The following is a 23,758-nucleotide window of genomic DNA, read 5'->3' as shown; positions in this document are numbered from 1 at the left end:
TTATAATTTAATTGTCCCCAAGTATTTAAAATAATTAAGCAACTTTTTTATAAAAGGGCGGTATGGGAGAGGGTAAATAGGTATTATGTTCTATTGGACAAATAAATGTAAAGCTTGATTGTTTAATGAACAGGATTCTTGATTCCATAGGGTGGTGAACAGGGTACAGTAAATAAGAAAAATTCTTTTTCCCTCCATAACTTTCCACTGCTTTAAATGGGTCTGGTATATTCATAATACTAGCAAGTTTATACACAAAGTTGGACATGAACAACTTTGTATTTTAATTTCATAGATGGGATAATATGATATCAGTTATTCTTACTGCTTTGATATCATAAGGACATAGGTCATTGGGCTTTAGTTACTTGTGCTATCTTAGCCAAAAATCTTTACTAGGATGAAAGCTATTCTTGGTGGTATGAAGTAGAAAAGATTTCAGTCAGTCTCATTTATCTCTTCAATTTTGGTCATCGAAACTCTAGGAAAAATTTTAAATGATACATGAATAGTGGGTACATTTATTTTTAAAAGCTGTCTAGTAACAACCACATACATTTTGTCATTTCTTTTTGATAGATCCTATTACATTTGATGACTAGAGGAAGTCAATTTAACTATTTTTCATGCCTCTCCCCCTGGGAACCAGTGGTGACCAGCTCTGTCTAATTTTTGAGAGGAAATATCCAAGCACAATTCAGTGCCCAGTATGACCAAACCCACTATGGTTGGAAATTGCAACATTGTATGCATTCAGAAAGAAGCTTGATGGAAACTGGACCACAGTTGGTTATTCCCAAACCCCAGTGAGCTGAGGCACTCACAGAGGGAAGGGGTGTGTGCTGAAAGCGTAAATTATATCCTGGCATAGTGAACACATTGCAGTTGTACATTATCTCTGTCAGGCTACTGAGGTTCTCCTTAGTATCCTGCAGCACTAATTTTCAAACTGACTTTAAGGAATGAATGTCCTTTGAAACTACCTTGTTTACCCTTAGGGAGAAATGTACTAACATAAAAAGACCTGGGCCTCTGAGCCAAGATTCTCTTAGGGCCTAAACTTTTACAGTGTCACTGGGAGACTTGTGGGGTGTCAGTGAATGAGTTCTTTTTCAGTGTGATTTTAGCCATTTTTGAAACAGCATAGCCTCTTGGACCTGCCAAAATTTTTAAGAGTTGCTCGGAAATATGAATTTGCCCTTAACTTTATTTGACTACATTAACAGAGATATAAGAGATAGCCACCATTTTGTGTCTCTTAAAAGATTGATTACAATTAGGCCCTACAGGTTGTTTGCCAAGCTCCAGAGGAGTTCAGCAGGAATTTCTCCTTCACTGAATGTTCTGGGAATTGGAATATTTAAAGATGTTCATGAAATTTAAAAGTCAGCAATATAAAGTGAAAAGAGTAGACAAAAGACTATCTATGGACCTCTGCTTCTGCCAAAGAGGACTAATAAGAATTAGATTCACCCTTTCACCTGAAACAATAATAATCATAATAAAAGACAACTTATATGGAAAAATAGTCTTCAAGATACTGGACATTAAGAAATGAAAGACACTGTGTCTCTACCTCTGTGTGTGTGTGTGTGTGTGTGTCTCATGAATAAATAAATAAAAATCTTTAAAAAAAGAAATGAAATGAAAGACAGTGCACTTCAAGAAACAGGAAACAAATGAAATAAGCACTGTGATTGCTTCAGTGTAGTCCCTTGAGAGGGTTTCCAGGCAGCATAAGGAGGGAGAACCCAGGCAGACCTGATGGACTTCTTGAGTTGAAGAAGTGAATAAAGATCCAGGGAGAGCTGCGGTGGCTGAAGTTAACAAGATAAAGTACCAGAGAGGAGAGATCTGTAGAGATATAGAAGTCCAGAGATCTAAAGAGCATCCACTCATCAGAGTACTGATTGACCATGCAGATAGGAAACTGCCTGAGATCAGGAAAGAACCATTCAAGAAGATTAGAAGGAATGGTCCTAATGTTCACACTTCATATAAGGCAAGAAAAGTGCCAATTCCCACTAGCTGGACTTGAAGACCTCATCATTTAAAGAGAATTGTGTAGAATCCACCCGATTGTCTTATTTTATTAATGGGGGAGTAGGTAGCTGTAGGCTAAATACTGCTTTGGTCTTATCTAATAAACCTTGAAAGCAAGACATAAAAGGATCAGAGTGTTTCCAAATAACTTAACTCTACTCCAGACTAAAGTTCATAGAGAGAGAGAAAGAGAGAGAGAGAGAGAGAAACAATGGAAGCCAATCCAGAACTGAAATAGAAGTTAGAATAGCAGACAAGAACATTAAAGTAGTTCTTATAACTATAGCCCATATGTTTGGAAGTTGATTAGAGACATGGGAGATATAAAGAAGGGGAAACTTCTAGAGATGAACAGTACAGTGTCTGATGTGGAAAACACACTGGATGAAATTATCCAAAAACATTGGATAAGATCAATAATAAATATAGTGAATGAGATAAACACTGTGGAAGAAAAGAGTAGTGAAAAACTATCCAAAATGAAACCAAAAGAAAATTGTAAAAAGCATCCATGAATTGTAGGACATCTTCATCAGCCTAATGTATGTGTAATTGGAATCCCCAACATAAAGAAGAGGGAGAGGAGGAAAGAAAAATATTTGATGGCTAAAATTTTGCTCGGTGATGAAAATTATAAATGCACAGACTCAAGAAGCTCAGTAAAGGCCAAACACAAGAAATTTGAAGAAAATTACACCAAAACATGCCATAATCATATTATTAAGAACCAGTAAAGAAAAGAAAATTTAAAAACAGCTAGAGGAATGGAAAAACTCAAGTACATTAAACAAAGATAAGGATAATTGTAGATTTCTTATCAGAAACAATGCAAATAAGACAGTGGAGCTAATATGCTGAAAGAAAAAAAGAATTCAATTAAGAATTCCATACATGGGATCCCTGGGTGGCGCAGCGGTTTGGCGCCTGCCTTTGGCCCAGGGCGTGATCCTGGAGACCCTGGATTGAATCCCACATCGGGCTCCCGGTGCATGGAGCCTGCTTCTCCCTCTGCCTATGTCTCTGCCTCTCTCTCTCTCTCTCTCTGTGTGTGTGTGTGTGTGTGACTATCATAAATAAATAAAAATTTTAAAAAATTAAAAAAAAGAAAATTCCAAACACATCTCATGAATAAATAAATAAATAATCTTTAAAAAAAGAATTCCATACACAGTAAACATATCTTTCAGATATAAAAGCTGAAAGAATTCATCACCAGTAGATCCACACTACAAGAAATGTTAATGAAAGGCAGTAGGATAATTATGCCAGTTGGAAATATGAACCTGCAGAAAAGAATCAGGCACACAAAAAATGATACCTAGATGGATAAATATACAAGATTTTTTTCTTATCATTTAAACCTCTTAAAGATTGCTATTTGAACAAAATAATGATAAAACATTGTTTGATTTATGACATATATAACTGAGGGGTGCCTGGGTGGTGCATCTGGTTAGGTGGTTGACTCTTGGTTTTAGCTCAGGTGGTGATTTCAAGGTCATGAGATCAGGCTTCATGATCAGCATGGAGTCTGCTTGAGATTCTCTCTCTCTCTGCCCCTCCTGTACACTCTCTCTTTCTTAAATAAATAAATAAATAAATAAATAAATAAATAAATAAATATAAAATAACATATACAACTGAAATAGCATAAAACAATAGCATAAAAAACAATAGCATAAAAAGCTGGGAAGAGAGAAAGTATACTATTGTAAAGTTCTAATATTATACATGAAGTGATATATATAATATTTGAAAGTAGACTGTGATAAATCAAAAGCATATGCTATAACCCCTAAAGCAATTAAATTAAAATAACAAAACACAGACATATAGCTAATAAGCCAAAAAAAGAGATAAATGAAATAATAAAAAAACTTAATCAGTAAGAAGGCAAAAAGTAATAAGGGAACAAAAAACATATGAGACAAATAGGAGACAAATAGCAGGATCATGGACTTAAAACTAAGGGTATCAGTTATGACATTAAATTTCCTAAGCACCCCAATAAAAAGGCAGAGGTTTTCAGATTGTAAAACCCAATTATAGTCTACCTTTATTAAAAAAAAGACACAAATAGCCCAAAAGTAAAAGGATGGAAATTGGCATACCAATTAACACTAATAAAAAGAAAGTTTAAGGCCTGCATTAGTATCTTACAAAATAGATTTCATTGCAAACACTATCACCGGAGATAAAGAAGTTCATTTCATAATAAAGTTGCCCATTTATCAAGACTATATGATAATCCTTTATATTTATGCACCAAAATACATGAAACGAACTGTAAAAAAATTTTTAATCCATGATTTTATTAGAGACAGTAATATTCCTCTCTCAATTGTTGATAGAATATCTATTGATACAAAATCTGCAAGAAAGGAAGATTTTAACATTACCAACCAACTTTACCCAAGTGGCGTTCCTAGAATACCCAACAATAAAGAATACACGTTCTTTTCAAGTGCACACAGAACATTTATCAATACAGACCAGATTGTAAGATATAAAACAAGTCCTAATAAATTGAAAAGGACCCAAGTCATGCAAAGTATATTTATAGGTCATACTGGAATTAAATTGGCATAAGGATATTCATACTATTTTATTATTCTTTTATTATTTGTAGAATATGTAGGGACTTAATCTATTTTTCTATATTGGTAATTTATCTTTTTTCTCTTTTTTTCTTAGACCAGTCTGGTTAGAGGATTATAAGTTTTATTAATTATTATTATTAATATTCCCTGTTGTTTTTCTGTTTTTATTTCATTTATCTTTTTTTTTCTTCTGCTTACTTTTGGGTTGAGTTTGCCTTATGTTCTAGTTTTTTAATATGGAAGTTAATGTGATTAATTTGACTTATTTTTTTCTAATGTAGGCATTAAGTGCTGTAAATTTCTAAGTACCACTTTAGTAGTATGCCATAAATTTTAACATGTTGCACTTGTATTCACATTTAGTTCAAAATACCTTCTAATTTCCATCTTGATTTTTGCATTGATCTGACAATTATTTAGAGGCATAGTGTTTAGTTTCAAAATACTGGGGGATTTTCCAGAGATAGTGAAAATGTAAGTCCTCTCCAAATTGATCTACAGATTCATACAATCCCAATTAAAATTTTAGGTTTTTTTTTTTTGGTAGAAATTGACAACCAATTCTAAAATTTATATGGAGATGCAAAGCACCCAAAATAGACAAAGCAACTTGGAAAAAGAAGGGAAAAATTGGAGGACTAAAAAGGTAGCCTTATTTCAAGACTTACTGTAAAGCTGTAGTAATTAAGGCAGTGTGGTATTAGGATCAAGATAAACAGATGGATCAATAGATTAGAGAGTCCAGAAATAAATCCACATATACATGGATAACTTATTAACAAAGGGCAGGGCATTCCATGGAGAAAGGTAGTCATTAACAAATGGTGATGGAACAATTTGATACTGATATGCAAATAATTATCTCATATTTTACATCATATGGAAACATTAAAATAGATCATAATCCTAAATTTAAAATGTGATACTATAAAACTTATGGTTAGGAAAACAGGAGTAACTCTGCAATCGCAGGTTAGGCAAAGGTTTTCTAGGCATGACACCAAAAGTACAAACCATAAAAGAACAAATTGACAAATTATATTTTATCAAAATTAAAAACAGCTGCTCTTCAGAAGCTTCTGTTAGAATGAAAGGACAGCCCACAGACCTGGGGAAAATATTTGCAAAGCCTATTTGTATTGAAGGAGTTATATCCAAAATATATACAGAAACTTCTATGTTCAATAATAAGAAAACAAACAACTTAATTAAAGACATGCAAAAGATTTAAACATTTCACAAGAAGAGATGTACAGCTAGCAAATAAGCACATTAGGAAATCATAGACATAAGTAAGAAATGTGAATTAAAAGCCAAATTAAAACCCATATTGAGAGAAAACAAAATAAAACTTAAATGTGGAGAGATGATTTTATACTTGTATATTATATTCACTAAAAATTTCTTAGCTGTTACTTGCCTTTGTCTGTCAGGGAAATGAGTCTCTAAGCTCATTTCCTTATAGGCACTTTTTCTGTTTATTTCTTAAGTTGCTCATGTTCTCATCTCTTGGATCTCAATACAGAAAACAAAAGACAATGGAGCCAATATTCTTGTTGGGTCATGTAGAACAACTACTTGAGATTAAAAGGTTTGTTGTGTACATTCAAGCATTTTGCCTGGGATGTGATTCCTCATATTTGGATCTATTTTTCCTTTTTTTTTTTTTTTATGTAGCTGATCCTACCAAAGTAGTTTGAAAGTGGGTAAATAAATGGAATGGATGACTTTGACTTTTTTAGATTCCTTTTGTTCTATTTTAATAGATGCACCAAGTTCTTAATGAAAGCAGTGGAAGGATATAGTCTGAACCTTTACACTTGAGTCTTACTTGATGCTCTTATTTTTTAGCTAGAGTTGAAAATATTTTGTTAGTTGCTTAAAGGGTGGGGTGTCATGTCTTGCTTTGCAGTGGAGTTCATAGTGAGAGAGATAGTTAGGGCCTTTGCAGACCTTCTCTGCAAATCCAGGGAGGAAACAGTCCAATAATAGGTGCCTGGAAAACTGAGACACATGTCTGTCTTTACAGCAGAGATGGTTCCTAACTTAAGTTCATGTTCAGAGATTTGAGAAGCAACAAACACACTGGCACATATATCATTATTCAGGAGCTGTGCATTTGTTGAGGCCATCATCCCTTTTCAAGTCTGCATGGATACCTGTACCCAGTATTTTCTTCTCAGGGAATTACGTTCACCTCATTCTTTCTTCCAAATATTTTCCCCCACACTACGCAGGACAGTGGTTGTTAGGCTGTCTTTATACACCAAAATAAAGACCTGCCCTATTTCAGACCCTCAAAACCATAGCTTGTAGCCACTGCCTCCTTTTATTTCCTCTTTGTTCCAATCTATGCTGTTTCTTCCCACAGGGCTTCGTTATCACTTGCAGCTGATGCTGGCTGTGCCTTGGTCCATGTAGAGCTATAGAAACAATTGAACACATTTACCCATCTTCAGTACATTCATATTTGAATCAATTCCATATATCCTACCTAGTCATGGGGGACTTTAAAGGCATTTATACTCACTTAATATTTTCCTCAATTTTTGACAGATTGACTTGTTTCTAAGCAGCTATCAATATGGTTTTATTCAGAATTCTGATGGGTTCACAAGTCTTAAAGAGCAGTATCTTAATGACCATCTTAGTTCAAACTTCTATCCCAATTTGTGTTGCATAAGGTACACATAATACAATTTAGTAATAGAAGAGATTATGGAATCTTGAAAATTCTTGACATAGGATTTTTGAAGTGAAATACACTTTATGGATTTTTATTCATTTTTTTTCTCTATATAAGAACTATCTTATTTGGAGAAAAACCCAAGCAGTTCCATCATTTGGGAGCCTGTGCTATATATGATAATATAAAGGAGGCCTGCTGATTAGCAAGAAGGGCTCTACACAATGGCAGAGGAGTTTCATATTGACAGTAAACCAAGAGTTGGTTATGCTGCAAAAGATTTGTTGACACTAACACCAATACTCATAACCAATGTATGGTTTTGACTGCTAACTTACTGATGTACCCTGGAATATTTGTGTCAACTGTCCAGTCAGTGGTTTCTTTCTCCTAAAGGAAAACCTACCTGGGAACTCAAATCATATAAGAAAGTTGCTTGACAAACTGAAAACACAAGGGGAGTTACTTGATGAAAAAGTGTGACTTCAAAGTAGAATATCCTGATGCATCTGTCTCCACCATCAGGATAGCCTTGCCAGGAAGAATAGGTGGGGGCCATCTCGAATGCCCTGCATTCTGACAGTGTGAGAGGCACTCCTCCATGGCACCTCTCTTTCTAAAAGTGTCTCTTTGACCACACATTCAACCGTCAGATAGGTTGATCTCTTGTTCACTTTTAGTTGTTATTGATCACATTTCTGGCCTTAATCTTGCAGAAACTTCTTTGTTTTTAAGGCATTGTTTTTGATTCTCCACCATAGGCTCCCAGATTTTCATAAGCTTCACAGATCTCCAAAGGTATGCTCAGATCATGAACTGTGGTGGGTAAAAAAGGCCAAGGATGGTGAACAGTTCTGACAGCAGTAACTATTACACTGTCCTTTCCTCTCACACCCAAGGCAGTGCTACTGTAACAATAACCTTGAGTCCTTTCTAATTTCCCTTAAGGACAAAACTTATAAAACTTCAGTATTTAACTGTTTTTAGCCATGAATCATTTGCAGTACACCTCACTATTGATCATGCCACTGAAGTCAACCTCTGCTGTCTCAAGGTAGTTTCTACAAATAGTTAATCCCATCTTTTGGGGTTTTTACTTCTTTCCTTCTCAGAGGATAACATTTTTTTTCTTAGTTCTGGGAAGATATTACACTGTAGCCCTTTATGTTTTGACAAAAAGAAGGCCTATTTTTTAAGAAGAATGTTACCTCAACATGAGAACGCAGCATCCTTATGAATTATTTTCCATGCGTGTACGGGGACCAAACATCTGGAGTCCCCTGAGTCCCAGTTAAGATAAGTCATCATAACAACACATGTTCTGATTAATATCCCATTTCCCTTAGCCATTTGTCCATGAAAACTCCTGTGACCCATTTACTTAACAAATTTATGTGTATATATTAACATATGGAGCATCAACAATAAGTAAACGGTATGGTTTGGCAAGAAGAGCCATGAAATATTTGTTTTTCAAAACATTTTTACACCCTTATTTTCTCAAGTTGTGTGATAACCCAAGGGTCTAAATCCTGCACTCCAACGTCCCTGTCAAAGGAAAACCATAAAAAGTTAGATAAATGGAAGAGAAAATCGCAATATTATTTTAAAGATGCCTGTTATCCTCATGTTCTGGATAAAACCTCACTAATTAGATTTTAAAGGGTTTTGTTGCTAAAACATTTTGATTGATATACTTAAGTGTTATTTTTTAGCTAATTTCAGAAGCTGTGCTGTAGGTTGACCCAACAAGAATTATTGTGAGTTCAGCAATTCTGAAACCCAACATAATTGTTTTTTGGATGGATTTTGGGGAAGACTGTTAACCATTCCATGATACGTGGTAGAAAATGGTCAAATAGGGTGAACTACAAAATGTTCCTGCTCCTTTTTACTACAGTGTTATATTCTTGGGAGCAAGGAAGTACAAAGCCTATTACACATGGTTCTAGCATCAATGAGTCACAGTGAATCAGAACAGTTAGCTCTTTTGGTTACAAACATCCATTTCAAACCAAATAGTATTTTTATATACTTTTAGGTTTAGTAAATATATTTGTGCTTCTCAGGAAGGGTGTATAATAGATATCCTCATGGTAGATTATAAGGGAACATGTGGCATCTTCCTGTACATTCTTGTTTTTTTGAAATTCACATTTGTAGTATTGAAACAGCAACTGAAATATATATGTTATACATATGGGATATGTTATAGATAATTGTGTAAATATATGTGTAGTATATAAACGTATACATATATTGCATTTATAGGTGGTATGATCCATATAATATGACATAAGGTTCGTGGGTTTAATATAATTAAATTGTGTTATGCTAAAGAAAACTAAAGTCAATTCATGTTTTTTATATAGCCATTTAGATTCCAGTCTCTAACCAAATAACTACATAGTAGAAATGTCAAATAAAAGTATATTATGTATACTTCGGTAATGACAAAATTAATCTTTTTAAACAATTTTTCCCTTGGAATTATTGGTATATAAGCTTTCATTGTTTCACTTTATCTTCTAGACATTTCGTTACACTCTTAATGTACCATTGTATTTTTAAAGGAACCCAGTCTGACAGAAAGGGTTATAATTTTGGAACTGTGGAAAATGTGATTTTTTTTTCCTTTAACACTGATGTTCAGGATTAAAAATAACTTTTTAGTATTCATGAAATAAATACTTATCTGTTTTCCCCCTTAAAAAATAGATTTTGTCAGATTCTACACAGGGATGGGAAAAACACAAGTAGCAATGCATTTGTCAAAAGAAACTCTATTAACATTATAAAAAATCCTTTAAAATAGCAGCTGCCTTTGCCATAAATATGTGCCAGTTCCAGGAGCTAGCACTGTCTACATTGTTAATGCCATTTCTTTTCTAGACACCCACATGCTAGGAGAACCGTTAAAAATGCAATATCAAGCAAGTATCGAAGCTTCCTCTTTGTATTTATTCTTAGCATTCTCACAGAAGGGCACCACGATCTTCAAGTGATGACGTCTGTACTTCATAAGTGTTAGCCCTCTACAATGCATGCTATTTTTATCTTCTACTCTGGAGCCACAGTGAAAACTTGAGAGAAAATATTTGTTTTTTTCTCTCACTTATCTTGAATCTTATATTGCTTTTCCTAAACTAACAAAATTGAGAAAAGCATGAAGAGCAGTCATAATGTTTCAGGTTTAAAATTCCAGCCTCACTTAACTTTCTCTGAAGGACCTTCTTGGTCTCTACAGTCTCTGGCTTCTTGTTGGCTTCAAAAATAGCAGAATGGGAAAGTCATTAGAGAGGGAGAAAAGTCATTAGAGATGAGAGACTCTTAACACTAGGAAACAAACTGAGGGTTGATGGAGGGGTGGTGGGTGGGGGGATGGGGTAAGTGGGTGATGCGCATTAAGGAGAGCACGTGATATGGTTATAGCACTGGGTGTTATACATAACTAATAAATCATTGCACACTATATATGAAATGAAGAATGTACTTTCTATTGGCTAATTGAATTTAAATAAAAAAAATAGCAGATTCAAAGACTGATCAGAAACAAAACTTTTGTATGGAGACAAATCTTGGTTGTCTCACCTGCACCAAAGAGTGTTAAGAGCTGCTGATGCCTGATGTTTACTTACCTTTTAAGAGTGGGCCAGACCCTGGAGCACTTGCAGAGTTGGATGTTTTCATTATTTCTTGGGTGTTAAAGTACTAAGGTATTAATACAGAGAGTAACAGCAGTAAAATACCTTGGGCAACATGGGGTAGAGGAGAGCGAGTTATTGACAGATTTTAAGTTTGGAAAGAAACACCATGCTGTGTAAAGGGAGGGAGAAGGCAGAAAAGTTAGAGACTAAAAGTTTAATACCATCATTATTCTCAATGATAGCACAGATGCTGTGGATCAACTTGAGAGAAAATATCAAAAGAAAAGAAAAAAATGGGCAAAGGTGGGAGCTAAGAACTACTATCTTTTGTACTGTTCTTATTCTGTGTATTTGGATCAAATGGCTAAATTTTAGGAGCTCATCATGTTGGCCTAGGCAAGGTTTCAGTAAGTTATATTTCCATAAATTTACTTACTAACTCTCTCGGTCTGTCCATCTGTTCATCTATCCATCCATCTGTCCATCCATCCACCCATCCACCCGTGTATCTTAGCAGGACTGTAGCATTAGTATTACATGCATACAATTAACTTAGAATAATCATACTGTAATTATATCCTTTATCGTTTGGGTCATGGAGAAAGGAGGCAATATATGCTTTTGGATATTTAGTGATAACCATTTAAAATAGCATTTATGACCTAAAACAGTGAAATCTGTGCCTAGATCAATTCTAATAGCTGTATCTAAAATAATGTGGTTTTTTTTGTTTTTAGCATTTTCTCATAATTATTATTCCAAACCAGAACCCACTTATAAGCCCCAGAAATTCTACTATACATCCCAAATTGAGTTTGGTTTTACCACATTTAGTCTTCCTTTCCATTGCTTACTGTATCATTTTGTGGTTTTCGTAGAAAGTCAACTCCATACGGAGGCAGCTATGGTAGAGTTTCTGGAACCTAAAAATCTGGTTTGAATCCCAGGTCTGTTCTCAGCCAAGTCAGCTTTATTCTTTGAGCTTGGATGATAGTTGAATCAGGCTGTAAAAAATCAAAACCAAGAAAAATGAAAGAGAAAAGTGTTTACAGTTGTTTTTCAAGCTTGGTGCCAGATTTCTGTGAGGCCTGCTTCAGAGATGATCTAGGAATAAACATTATGACAGATAAACACATTTTTAGAGTCAAGTAACATTAAATCGAAATTTAAGCCTCTTCTTAAAACAATTATCTTTAAACCAAATGGTTTCATACAGCATCTCCACTTACCTGGAGGAGGAGTAACGTGGGAAGGGTAGAATAAACAAGACCATGTTGTTGTAAATTTCCACCTCTTTTTCTCCAAATGAAGTCACTGAAACATTTTTACATTTTTTTCTTATTCATTTCCATAGAGTAAATATATTTCTGTGAATTCATACATCATGTGCTTCAGGATTCAGGGCTCCAATGGCTGCCCCTTTGCGAGACATAAGAAGTCTTTGGTCAAGGGGTGGGTGGTTGGATGGCACTTGCTTAGATATTTTCTCAGATTTTTTTTAAAAGATTTAATTTACTCAAGAGAGACACATGGAGTCCGAGACATAGGCAGAGGGAGAAGCAGTCTCTCTAAGGGGAGCCCAGTGTGGGACTCGATCCCAGGACCCCAGGATCATGACCTGAGCCAAAGGCAGATGCTCAACCACTGAACCACCCAGATGCCCTGATATTTTCTCAAATTATCCCAAGTTAGGTGAAGATATTTTCCATTTCTGTTTATCAATCATAAAAAGGTGGGTGAATTTTACTGCTTTTTGTGACCTCCAAAAGGCAACATAGATTTACAATCAATGGAATTCAAAGACTCTGTAACAAAAAATAATCCCTTATCTCAGATACAGAATGGCCATTTATCTAGTTTCAGGAACTTATTTTCCTAATACTTTGTAGTCTTACCCAATTTTAGCTTAAAATGCTTATCTAATTTTAGTTTAAATTGAAAACAAAAACATAAAACCAAACCACAACAAAGCAAATATAAGACACTCAAAGTTCAGAGGAGGAAGTGTGGAGTGAATGAGGAGCAAGCCTGATTTACAGACCATGTCAAAGCTACCTGCACAACAGGTGACTCTTCTCTGGGATATTAGTCTCCACAGTGGGGCAATTTCTGCAAACGAAGTATACATTTTTGACATATCATGCCTTGCTATTGAATAAAATATTAAATAAATACATTTATGATTTTCTTTTTAATTTTTATTTCCTGCTGTGAAAAGATTCTCAAAAAGGGTAGAGAGAGACTTCCTACTCGTTATTATGCTTCTATATCTGTCCCATCTACCTGATGCTTATTTAGTTCACTTCCTTTCAGTTAAAAAATACTTGTTGAGCATGTGCAGTGTGTTGGACATTGTAACATATGCAAAGAGTTATGAAGATAAATGATGTTTTCCCTACCCCCAAGAAGTCTATGATCTGGGTGGAACATCTTGCAGATAGCTATGATAGTAGTTACCTTATAGTAAGTGCTCTAAGAAATCTATAGACAGAAACTACTTTAGAGAGAACATGTGTTTGGGAAGGCTGGGATGGTCATTCAGGTCACAGACCCAACTACAGAGCATCTTTTACTGTTGGTTATACTTAACGAACACAGGTGCAGCTTAGACACACATTTCATTTATTTACCCGTCCGTCCATCTCTTGACTAGAAGACTGTGGAGGGATGGTGGAGATCCACAGCCAGTCCTTCTCATCTTATTCAGAAGCAATGACTAGGAAAGGAGAAAGGTATTTTTTCAAGGGCCTTTGGGTTCCATTAAAGATCCTAGATGGACTTCTTTCCATCTCTAGAACCCTGTAGGCTAGACAGCTGGCCTCTGCTAACCCAGGCCACAAGGAGGAAGATGTGCATCACTTCCCTTGTTGGCTAGTTGAGGCACACTGGGTGTAACAGTGGTCCTTGTCAGCTGTCCCTAGCATCCTTCCAACCAATTGATCATTTATTAAAAAATCAACCTCAAACTTCTATCATCACAATAAAATTGGGTTTTATATTTGAGGGCCTGGGGACATCTCCTAAGGTAGTTAGTATTTTGATGACTAAAAGGAGTCTCATTACAGATGACCTCAAACAGATAATGGCAGGGCAGGAGCACCACTGAGGAGTGCTGTCTTGCAACTCCCACACAGACCAAATTGCACATAGACAATCAGAATCAAGGGAAGATTTCTAGGCCTGGATTTCAGCTTTTGTTTCACCCCTTTCTCTCACTGGCAAGTTGCAGAGAGGCGCCTGGTGACTTCTTCACCCACAGTGCTTGTATCAGAGTAAACTGATTGGTCAGAAGTATTTCTCTTTCTGTTACTTCTCCAAAATGGGTGAAGGTGCTGATAGAGGATAAACATACATGGGACTAGAATGAAGAAAGAGGAACAACAGAGAATTGGATCACTGCCCTCTAGCAAATTGAGAATTGACAGTAATTACAAGAGATCAGATAGGGCTCCCCTATTTCTCAACTAGTTTGCTGCCTGATTTCAACTAAATCTTATTTAGGACAGTTCTTAGTCTTTCAAGTTGAGTAGGAAATGTTCCTTATCCACTAATGACTCCTAACGTTTCTGTAGAATGGTGTTATCCTTAAAATCTAAGCCACAGTACTCCTCTCTCTTTTGAACTCTACACAGGAAGGAACCCTCTCTAACCTTAAGGCACAATGACTTGCAGGCCATGCAACACTCGTGGGAAGAAATAACATGATGGTTTTTGTTTGTCTGCTTGCCTTTTAGAAATTCTACCTTAGCCCAGTGAGTTTGCATGGGGTAGAGTATGCCAGGCAGGGAAAAAAAAATCCACTATTGTCTATTTTCATTAACTTAATTCTGTTTCCATCTTTGTCTTCTTCCTCTACTGCCTCACTCTCGGCCCAGTAGAGAAGTCAGGTGATTTACCTATCTGTGTAATGATTTCAGTTGGGACACATCTTGCTTTAAATCTTCCTGAGGAGGCTTCTGAGGGGGGCAAGTGTGCAAAAATTCTGAGAGAGGATCATTGCTTTGGGTATGGAAATGGCTGGGATTTGATGACTCTGATTTCTTCCAATCCCACCGACTCCAGAGGCATATCAGCCCAGCTTGGTGGTCACTGTCATCTTGGTTGCAAAATAAAGTATTTTAGTGTACATATTGCATGAACCAAATGTTTGATAATCAAGCCAAAAGTAACTATGAAGATTTTGAGTGTAACCAGTGTTTGAAATTCTCCACTGAGAGTTTCCCTTTATGAACAGAGCAAATGATACTACAAAAGAGGCAGCAATGACTAGTATAAAAATGTTTAATTGATCCTTCCCCCTTTCTTTGATTCCTCAGATTTTCTTCTCCTCAGACCTGGAGGGTGGAGAAGGGGTGGGGGGAAAGGCAGCATTGACACTTTTCTTTTTCTTTTTCTTTTTTTCAGATTCAGAAGAGTAAAACACACCTCACATACAATAAAAGAGGCTGCCAGTGTCTTGCATCATTTTAGCTGAGCTTCTTCACTCTCCTTCTCCTCCTTCCACAAAGACCCATATCTGGGGAAGGTGTCCAACTTTCAGAAACAAGTTCCCCACACTTGCCTTCCCTCATGCCGCCTCCTTCCGAGAGATGGCTCTCTGGGAGCTGGTTTGAGGTCTAGGAACTCTGGGGAGATCCTCCCCCAGGCAAATAAAACAACTTGAGTTTTTGGCACAAACAGAAACAAAACATGAAGGGACTTCCTCAGAATTCTTTGCTAATGCCCTGGCTTTCAAGGCACCTGTCTGGCCTGCTGAGGATGGACATCCTGGATATGCTGAGGGAGGCCTGAAAAAGCCACATGCGCAGTAATTGCCATTTTACTACTGTCGATGCCGTTACTTTAAATTGGTTTTGTTTTTGTTTTTGTTGTTTTGTTTTTTTTGGTACTGGCTACTGATGGTGGATACAGCCATGCTGGCCCTTCATCACAGATGAGATGATGATTCCAGTCTCTGGTTGTTTCCTTTCCTGAGTCAGGAACATTCTTTTTCTCCAATTTTCTTTCAGACTTAAAAATTGTTCTTATGCTTGTCTTTCCATTTATATATGAAATTCTTTTTTAAAAAAGACATTATCCTATAGGACTTTTTATTTGTAAATGCTTAATTTATCTGTGCATTCATTAATATAAACCTGAATGTTTTAGCTGATGACCATATTGTATAGGTGGGAGGCACATTGTTTTCATTGGGTAGCATCCATAACTAAGTGGTTACTGAAATTTTTACCACTGGCTGGTCCTCTTCTGTTGGATATTTATGGTTTCACTTAATCACTCTTCTTTCTATTCAGGGAAGTGCTAAGGGAATTAGTATCAGGGAGATATGTCAAATAATTCTTCTCATTTTAGTGAGTCTTTAAAAATAACACATAGGAGATAATTAATAGCACAAATCAAGAGAAAGAATCGTGGATGTAGCATGGAAAGGGAATAAAGATACACCTCCTGAATCCAAGTAAAAAATGGGATCCAGTAGAGTATAAGTGAAGGGTAATGTTATGGGTCTAAATGGTGTGATTTGGATCAAACTGATTCTTAAAAGGTGGTTATGGTTCACAAGAGAATCTTTGAGTCCTCCCCAAGGGGAAACCCCATGATTATGCTGGTGATGGAGTAGGGTTGGCAAACAGGGAGAGAGAGAGCTAGATGATAGGCGTAGGTGTAGTCCCCATTGCAGATTTAATTTCTACATGAAAAACACCAAAACAAACATTTAAAAAATCTTTTTATTGCTAAGGCAAAATATTCCTATTTCTTCAGACAGAAAGGAGACTATCTATGTGGTCTACAAGGCTACTTTCCTCGCCAAAATACTCCCAACAGAAAGATCTGAAGAACTCTTGTGAAGAATGCATGTTTGTGTACTGATATTTAAACACAGTTCTTTGTCAGCTTTACATTTTGCCTTGTAATAACACGTGTTTTTCTCTCGGTCTCTCTGCTTTTCAGTGACCACAGTAAATAATGGGGTCACAAACTCAAGTCAGGGGCCTAGTCAAGTAAATGAGTAAAAGCAAGCCATGTCATATCAGAGTTATCGTGATCAATGGCAATTGGTACCAGTGAGGCAATAAGGAACAGGAGGGACTGTGAGGAATTGGAACCTTTTGTATGTTGAGGTGTGTGTTGTGGAAAGGGGGCAATTACTAGTCAGCTACAGGATCAGTGCTATGTACAAATGGGGGTCCTCTACAGATACCTAGGATTTTATATAAACCCTCTCCAAATTTTTAAATATTGGCAATAAGTTCAGAAATCTCCAAAGACTGTGCTGGTTGCAAGAAGCATGCCTATGACCTGCACTCCATCCATGGGACATCAGTTTGCAAACTATACTCTTTGAGGTGGTATAGTTTTGTAGAGGAATGAAATACAACCAGGGCATGTGGAACTTTTCATCTTGGAAATTGAACCTCTTACCTCATTTCTGTCCTGTACTTTTGTATATAGAGCTTTGCATCTGGTCAAAATAGAAAGCTTACAACTTCCCTTTTATACTCTTAACTGGAAAGACTAAACAATATCTGAAATAGAAACAGGAATATAGCCATTTTTTTCTAGGGACAATAAAGATGGTAATGTTTTCCATTTGCTTTAAGTCATTAATAGCTGAAAAAGAATGAGAAGAGAATTTCATGCAGTATAGAGCTCTGCTTGGAATTCTCAGTGTGGAAAAGCATAACTCCATGTAACTCATTTTTTTTAAATCCTTAAGAAGTATTTTGAAGGGACATTGAGAAAAATTCAAAATTATCTACTTTTTAAAAATGTAAACCAATGTATTAATTGTGGAATAAGTTGATACTGCAGTTGATAAAACATTGAAGTTGTGATCCCAGGTCAGTATTGACTGGAAGAACAATGTTTCCAAAGCTCTAGCACAATTTCTGTGGTCTTTTTGTTCTCTTGAAACAGCTGCCAAAGAAGCAGCGATATGGGCCACACATTCTTCCACTGCATGGAGTATGACATCTTACTCAGTATTACATTGTCAGGTAGAAAGCAAGGGCTTACGCACCTGAATTAAGAATTGACCAGGGGCATCCCTGGGTGGCTCAGCAGTTTAGTGCCTGCCTTCGGCCCAGCGAGTGATCCTGGAGTCCCAGGATCACTGTATGGAGCCTGCTTCTCCCTCTGCCTGTCTCTGCCTCTTTCTCTCTCTCTCTCTCTCTCTCTCTCATGAATAAATAAATACAATCTTAAAAAAAAAAAAAAAAAAAAAGAATTGACTGGTATGTGGAGAAAGCAGTAGGGACATTTCCACCATTGACAAACCGTAGTTTCTACATCTCCCTAGGTGGAACATTTTCCAAATGAAGTTGACCCTAAAGTTTGGGTCCCTATGTGACCACATAGCTCTACACCCAGGTTTTGTGGATGTGGTATGTTTTGATGGCATAATGACCGATCCATAGGGAGGCCTTTGTCCCATCTTTTATCCATGCCAACCTTTCTTAGTTTATGAGCCCTAATAACTTATGGCAGCAGGCAAGAGACTCATTTCTAAATCATTAAATTTAAATGGATTTTCCTCCATTATCCATTTCATTCTTGGAGGTTTTAAAAACTATTGGAAACATCTGATAGGATTCCTGTTAAGAACCCAATATACTTAAACAGTAAAATAGTATCTAAACATCTGAGAGCCAAAGAATAATCTAGTGTACCTGTTTATTTCATTTGCAGAATTAAAGCCATATAATGACTTTACATTTTCCACCTAGAACCATGCCTTGAGTAAATTTGAAAAGTGAAAAGGTCAAGAGCAACATGGGGAAAACAAAAGAAAAAAAAAAAGCACTAAATCTTTTTCTCCTAATGAGAGAAGATTCTGAGATTAAAGCCCAAGTATGCAGTATTATGTCCCCAGTAAAGGGGATCTAAAGACTCCAGGCAACCTTTTTATTCCAGTTGGAAACTGTTCTGATTCTGAGATCCCCGCGCATCCCAACAGGAGTCGCAGTGCTGCCCCCCACCACGGGGCCTGGCACACAGCCAGCATTCAGGGAGCATGCGCACAGTTGTCTAGCTGCATCCCACCATGTACCTGTGCGTGCCAACAAAGCTCCACATCGCCTATATGCCAAGCGTGTCACTAAAGCTTGCTTTCTAAGTATATGCAGACATACTCTAGTGACGTAAGTAGCTTGTGAAAAGGGATACAAAACTGCAGGTAGTTTGGGGAAAACCGTCAGATCCAAGTTTATGAATAAATAAAAAAATAAAAACTCCTCTGCGGCTTTTGGATTTAAGAAAAAAAAAATAATAAAAACACAACAAAACAGGATTTGTCCGAAATTGTTCTTCCAAAGGGGATGACACCGATCTATATGAAATACCAGTGGATTTATTTATAATCGAAGTTGAAATATTTAAAATCCAAAGTGGACTGTCTTGGAGCAAATAGGGGATTTTACACGTGCAGTGTGGGAATCACTGCCCAGTTTTGCTCTGCTGATATTATGGTTGGGGTACAGAACTGAACTACAGCAAAATTGGACAGTAATGCAATAATGATGTTATATTGGATCTTATGTGTGAATAAATGGAAAGTAATACTTATGATTCATCAGCAGAGCTCCATCATTAAAGGCGTCATTATCACTTAGAAAATGAAATTACTGAAAAAAATATAATGAACAGTACAATATTTCTATGATACATCCCTCTGAGAACCAGGGACACATTACCTGCCAAGAACAAATTTCAGTTGTTAAGATTTCCTCTCATCGAAGAGACTGAGCATTGAGGTGACACTAGAATTAGAATGGTAGCAGAGCCACCTAGGCCGTTGGACAAAGTTCAGTTAGTTTGGATTCAGAGAGGTTTAAAAAATGGGAGGTGGTCCTCTGGATGTTTTCATTAGTCATTTGTAAAAGACAACATACTTTCCCGGGAAAAGTCTGCAGTAATCAAGGATTGTTTCATTGAAAGAACACCTTGTTTTTACATTAAACAACAGAGAGTGCCATGGAAAACCCAGACTGAAAAGTTCATGAAAGTCTGTTTCAACATGATTAGTTCCTGGTTATTTTAACTAATCCCCCCCACACACCTCTCCCATTTTTCATTAAAATATTGCAGATGTATTTGAGATGAATTTACATTTATTCTGGTTCCTGTTTCCAAGTGGAAGCGGATCAACACTGGCGATGGCTGGCTTCACTCAATGAACTTGGGCCTCACCTAGGTTCCTAGCCACTGAGCTGGGAGAAGCAGGGGTTGGTGTGTGGGCCCTTTCAGCTCACTGGGAGCACACTTACCCAACCTCCTTTGGGAAGATTGCTCATCTCTGATGGTAAATGCCGGCTGGAGCAGGCTGGTCAGTGCCATCATGGAGGCCTTCATCTTTAGTTAGCTTCAGCCATGATCACTGAACTTCATCCATGTGTTTTCATGGGAGCAGGCTTCTTAACCTGCAGAAGTATTTCTCTGTCAGATTATGGTGCAGGATATTTCATTTAAAATAAAGCCCATTAAAACTCAACAGCTATGGATTGGCCTTGAGACACATTATTTGTAAAGTCTTTGCTTCTCTGTCATGATCTATCTTGGGGTTGGTATTTGTATACTTGTGTCCTTGTCTTTGAGTGGGTATATGTATGATGGTAGAGAGATAGAGTCACACACGAATATACATAGACTTGTAGTAAAAACTTACAGCTGTAGGTACTGTCCAGTAACTGATTCTAGAGATGGAATTGTAGAGTATACATTTTCCTTTTTTTCTTGCTTTGATATTTTTATACAATTTTATATGCTGTAAAAAATTTTTAAAAATATTTGCTATTTTCATTTGTAGTGCTCGGTTAGGTTTTTATCAGCTCTGGTGCGCACTGTACAGCCAGACTCCTCCCCCTATCTAATTTAAGAATCTTCTTCCTTTTTCATACCTTTCTTTTCCCTTTCCCTTCTTCTCTTCTCTCATTTTTCTACCTTTCATAAATTCCTTCTTTTGCCTCTGTCCAGGCAAGCCATTCTGCCTGTGGTATCATTTTAGCACAAGGAAACACAAAATAATGGGGGAAAGAAAGGCACCTTCTTCCAGTGTAATTAACATGAGGAAATGTTGGGTGCCAAGGGTGGGGTAGGTAGGTGGGGAGTATAGGGAATAGATTGGGGAAAGGAAGCAGGATACGGGAAATCCTCATGGGAGATCAGTTACCCAAAGTAAGGTGAGTCACTTCGAGGCTGATGTAATGCTACCATCTTCCCTCAGTGTAGAGTCCAAGCTTTGCTTTCCCAGGGTTTTTCCCCCTTAAGATGCCATGCGCTCATCATCGTCGATAGATCTTCTCCCTGTATGGGCATTGGCCCAATGTGAATGGCTAACTCAGCACATCTCAGCCTTAGATTTTGCTGCTGTTCAGCGAGATTTGTGGGCAATGTCTGGATTAATACCAAGAATGTTTAACAAGACTCAAAAAAGGGAGGCAAGCAGAACCAACCCCCCCTAAACTCAGTCCAAATCGTGCCAAATAAGTAATTCTTTGGAGGTATAAGGAAGAGATTTCTGGATGTGTTCTGAGAATGCTTTTCCAAAAGGGAAGATGGTAAAATGGACTTGTGTTTATTTTTACAGCAGTGATGGAATGTATTTCCATGATGTAAAATATGTTTCTAGTAGATAAAATGCAGGTGGCAATTTGCATTTGTGTATCAAAGGGCAAAAGAATGGCCATCCATTCTAAAGAAGATTGTTTTGTTCCCTATGATGCTGGTTTGTACGAAAACAAACTATTCAATTGCCATAGCATCATGTCTCCAAATGGAAAAATAATTCCTAAAGATTCATGTAAAACAGAAATGCGAAACTACTCCCAATAAACTCAAGATGTGTTTATTGTAAATCTTTATTGCACAGATGAGGCTGACAGTCTGTCTATGTATAATTTTCCCCATCATCTAGTAATGAATAAGTACCTGTATGTTCTTCTGATTACCAAATAAAAACAGTGAGTTAATCTCTCCGTTGGAATTTGAAAAACCTAATGCTGTTTTTCTTTCTTTCATGTTTTGTTGTTGTTGTTGTTGTTGTCTGCGTTCCATGCCAGATATGGGACTGTCCAAACTCACTCAACCATCTATCTCTTTCGTATTCCTCCAAACGCCACATGACACTCTCTTACCAAGCGTCTTTGCCTGCACACTAGAAACTATACACAGTAAAGCTCTCTCGTGTAATCTTTTTTGAGGGATGAGGCGGATGGGTTATCAGAAGGTCCTCGGGGCATAAGAAGTGTCAGCATTCATGGAATTAAACTGGCATCCATATGTTCAGTTTTTTTCTGGACATAATGACATGGTTTGACAATCCTGTGATGCCAGTTTTCAAATTCCAGACTTTTTGTCTCTCTTTTTCTCTTGAAAGGCCTACCTGGCAATATTTTTTTCTCTTCAGCAGTAAACATAAGAAGTCTGATGAGGGAATAGTCATTACCCCTGTTTGTGGGCATACTAGTGGTTTATGTACAGTTTGGCACCCAGCCCACCTCCTTCAAACCAGCCATGGAGAGGGACCTTTTTAGTGGTGAGGAGGCGTATTACCAGATACCACCCTCTTAACCTGGGCCACCTCCACGTATTGTTCCTGCATAGTGACTCCACTGGATTACTTCTCTGACAAAGGGGGCTGTGATGTTCCTCCAAAGTGATTGTGTTTGCCATGCATTAAAACAATTAAATTTTTTTTCCTGAAAACAGAAAAAATTCATTTAAAAAAATACAGAACTTACTCATTTTTTAAAAATACGGGAAAGTATAATAAAATTAAATTCACTAGTAATATCCTATCTAACAACCATTCATTGTCACTTCTTTCCTCATTTCCTTAGAGTTTTTTGCTATGTGTTTTTAAACAGCTGAGACCATACCATGCAGTATATTTAATTGTGCATTACAGTTTGTTCATGTAACATCAGATTTTAAGCAGTGTCCCATTAAAAAAACCTCCATATTAATATAATTTCAGTATCATCTTAATAATTCATCTAATGGCTCTAGCACATTTTACTTAGCCAACTTTCTGCTGTTGGACAAGTTACATGTTTTTAGTTATTGGTTTGTTTGCTGTTGTAATTAATATAGCAGTGGAGTTCTTTGTACATAAGGCTTTCTCCCATTTCTATCTCCATTGGACAAATTCCTAGATGTATAATTACTAGGTCAAAGGTTGTAAAATTCATTTGACTTGTCATTTGCTGGCCCAATTCCAAAGCATATTGAAATTAATATTTGAAACAGTCGTATTTCAAGAGCGTAAAGAACTGCGTATCTGAATAGCTCTTGTATTTTAGGTCATTGTTCTTTGTAATGAACAGAAGCCCGCTTAAAAAGTAGGCACAGTATTGATGTTGGATGTATGGAGCAGGAAAAATTGTTATTAAACACTGTGAATATGCAGCTCTAATTTATGCACTATTGGCAAACAACACTAAGGGAAGTATGGGTGGGTTTGAAGCCCTCCAAAGTCCTTCAGTGATGCCACGCCCTGAGCAGAATGTGGACTTCCCTTGATACTCTGTGTCAAGGATGAGAAGAAGCAAAACTGGGGATTTGTTCCAAGGCGGTAGGCAATGGCTTCTTGCTCTCTGCCGCACCCCAGTTGGAACACGGAGAAGGTGTTGGTAGATGGGCTTAGCCATAGAGATCAGAGGCTGTGGGTATCACAAAGGCAGATGTTGCAAAATGCTAGAAGAAAGGGATTGAAAATGCCCAATAGGATGATAGATGCTTTTCCTACTCCCGTCTTTCAGCACCACCTCTGCCCGTGGGATCTG

General features: G+C 37.0%; 1 protein-coding gene across 19 annotated transcripts in view; it reads left to right on the top strand.

Annotated features, from left to right (window-relative positions):
- The window catches only part of PDE1C (phosphodiesterase 1C), a 570,553-nt gene that overhangs the window by 522,023 nt on the left and 24,772 nt on the right, over positions 1 to 23,758 (top strand). For 4 of the 19 annotated variants that reach the window (XM_072764663.1, XM_072764668.1, XM_072764673.1 and 1 more), the window contains one exon: positions 15,381 to 17,567. The exons of the other annotated variants lie outside the window; for them this stretch is intronic. In XM_072764663.1, the coding sequence (XP_072620764.1) occupies positions 15,381 to 15,394 (14 nt within the window). In that variant the 3' untranslated portion in view covers positions 15,395 to 17,567. Of the gene's footprint in view, positions 1 to 15,380; positions 17,568 to 23,758 lie in introns of those variants that run through there. 19 annotated transcript variants of the gene reach the window in all.

This window comes from Vulpes vulpes, chromosome 7 (genome assembly GCF_048418805.1).
Source record: "Vulpes vulpes isolate BD-2025 chromosome 7, VulVul3, whole genome shotgun sequence".
Lineage (NCBI taxonomy): Eukaryota > Metazoa > Chordata > Mammalia > Carnivora > Canidae > Vulpes > Vulpes vulpes.
The sequence above is the reverse complement of the archived record's forward strand: the minus strand, read 5'-3'. Positions and strand labels throughout refer to the sequence as shown.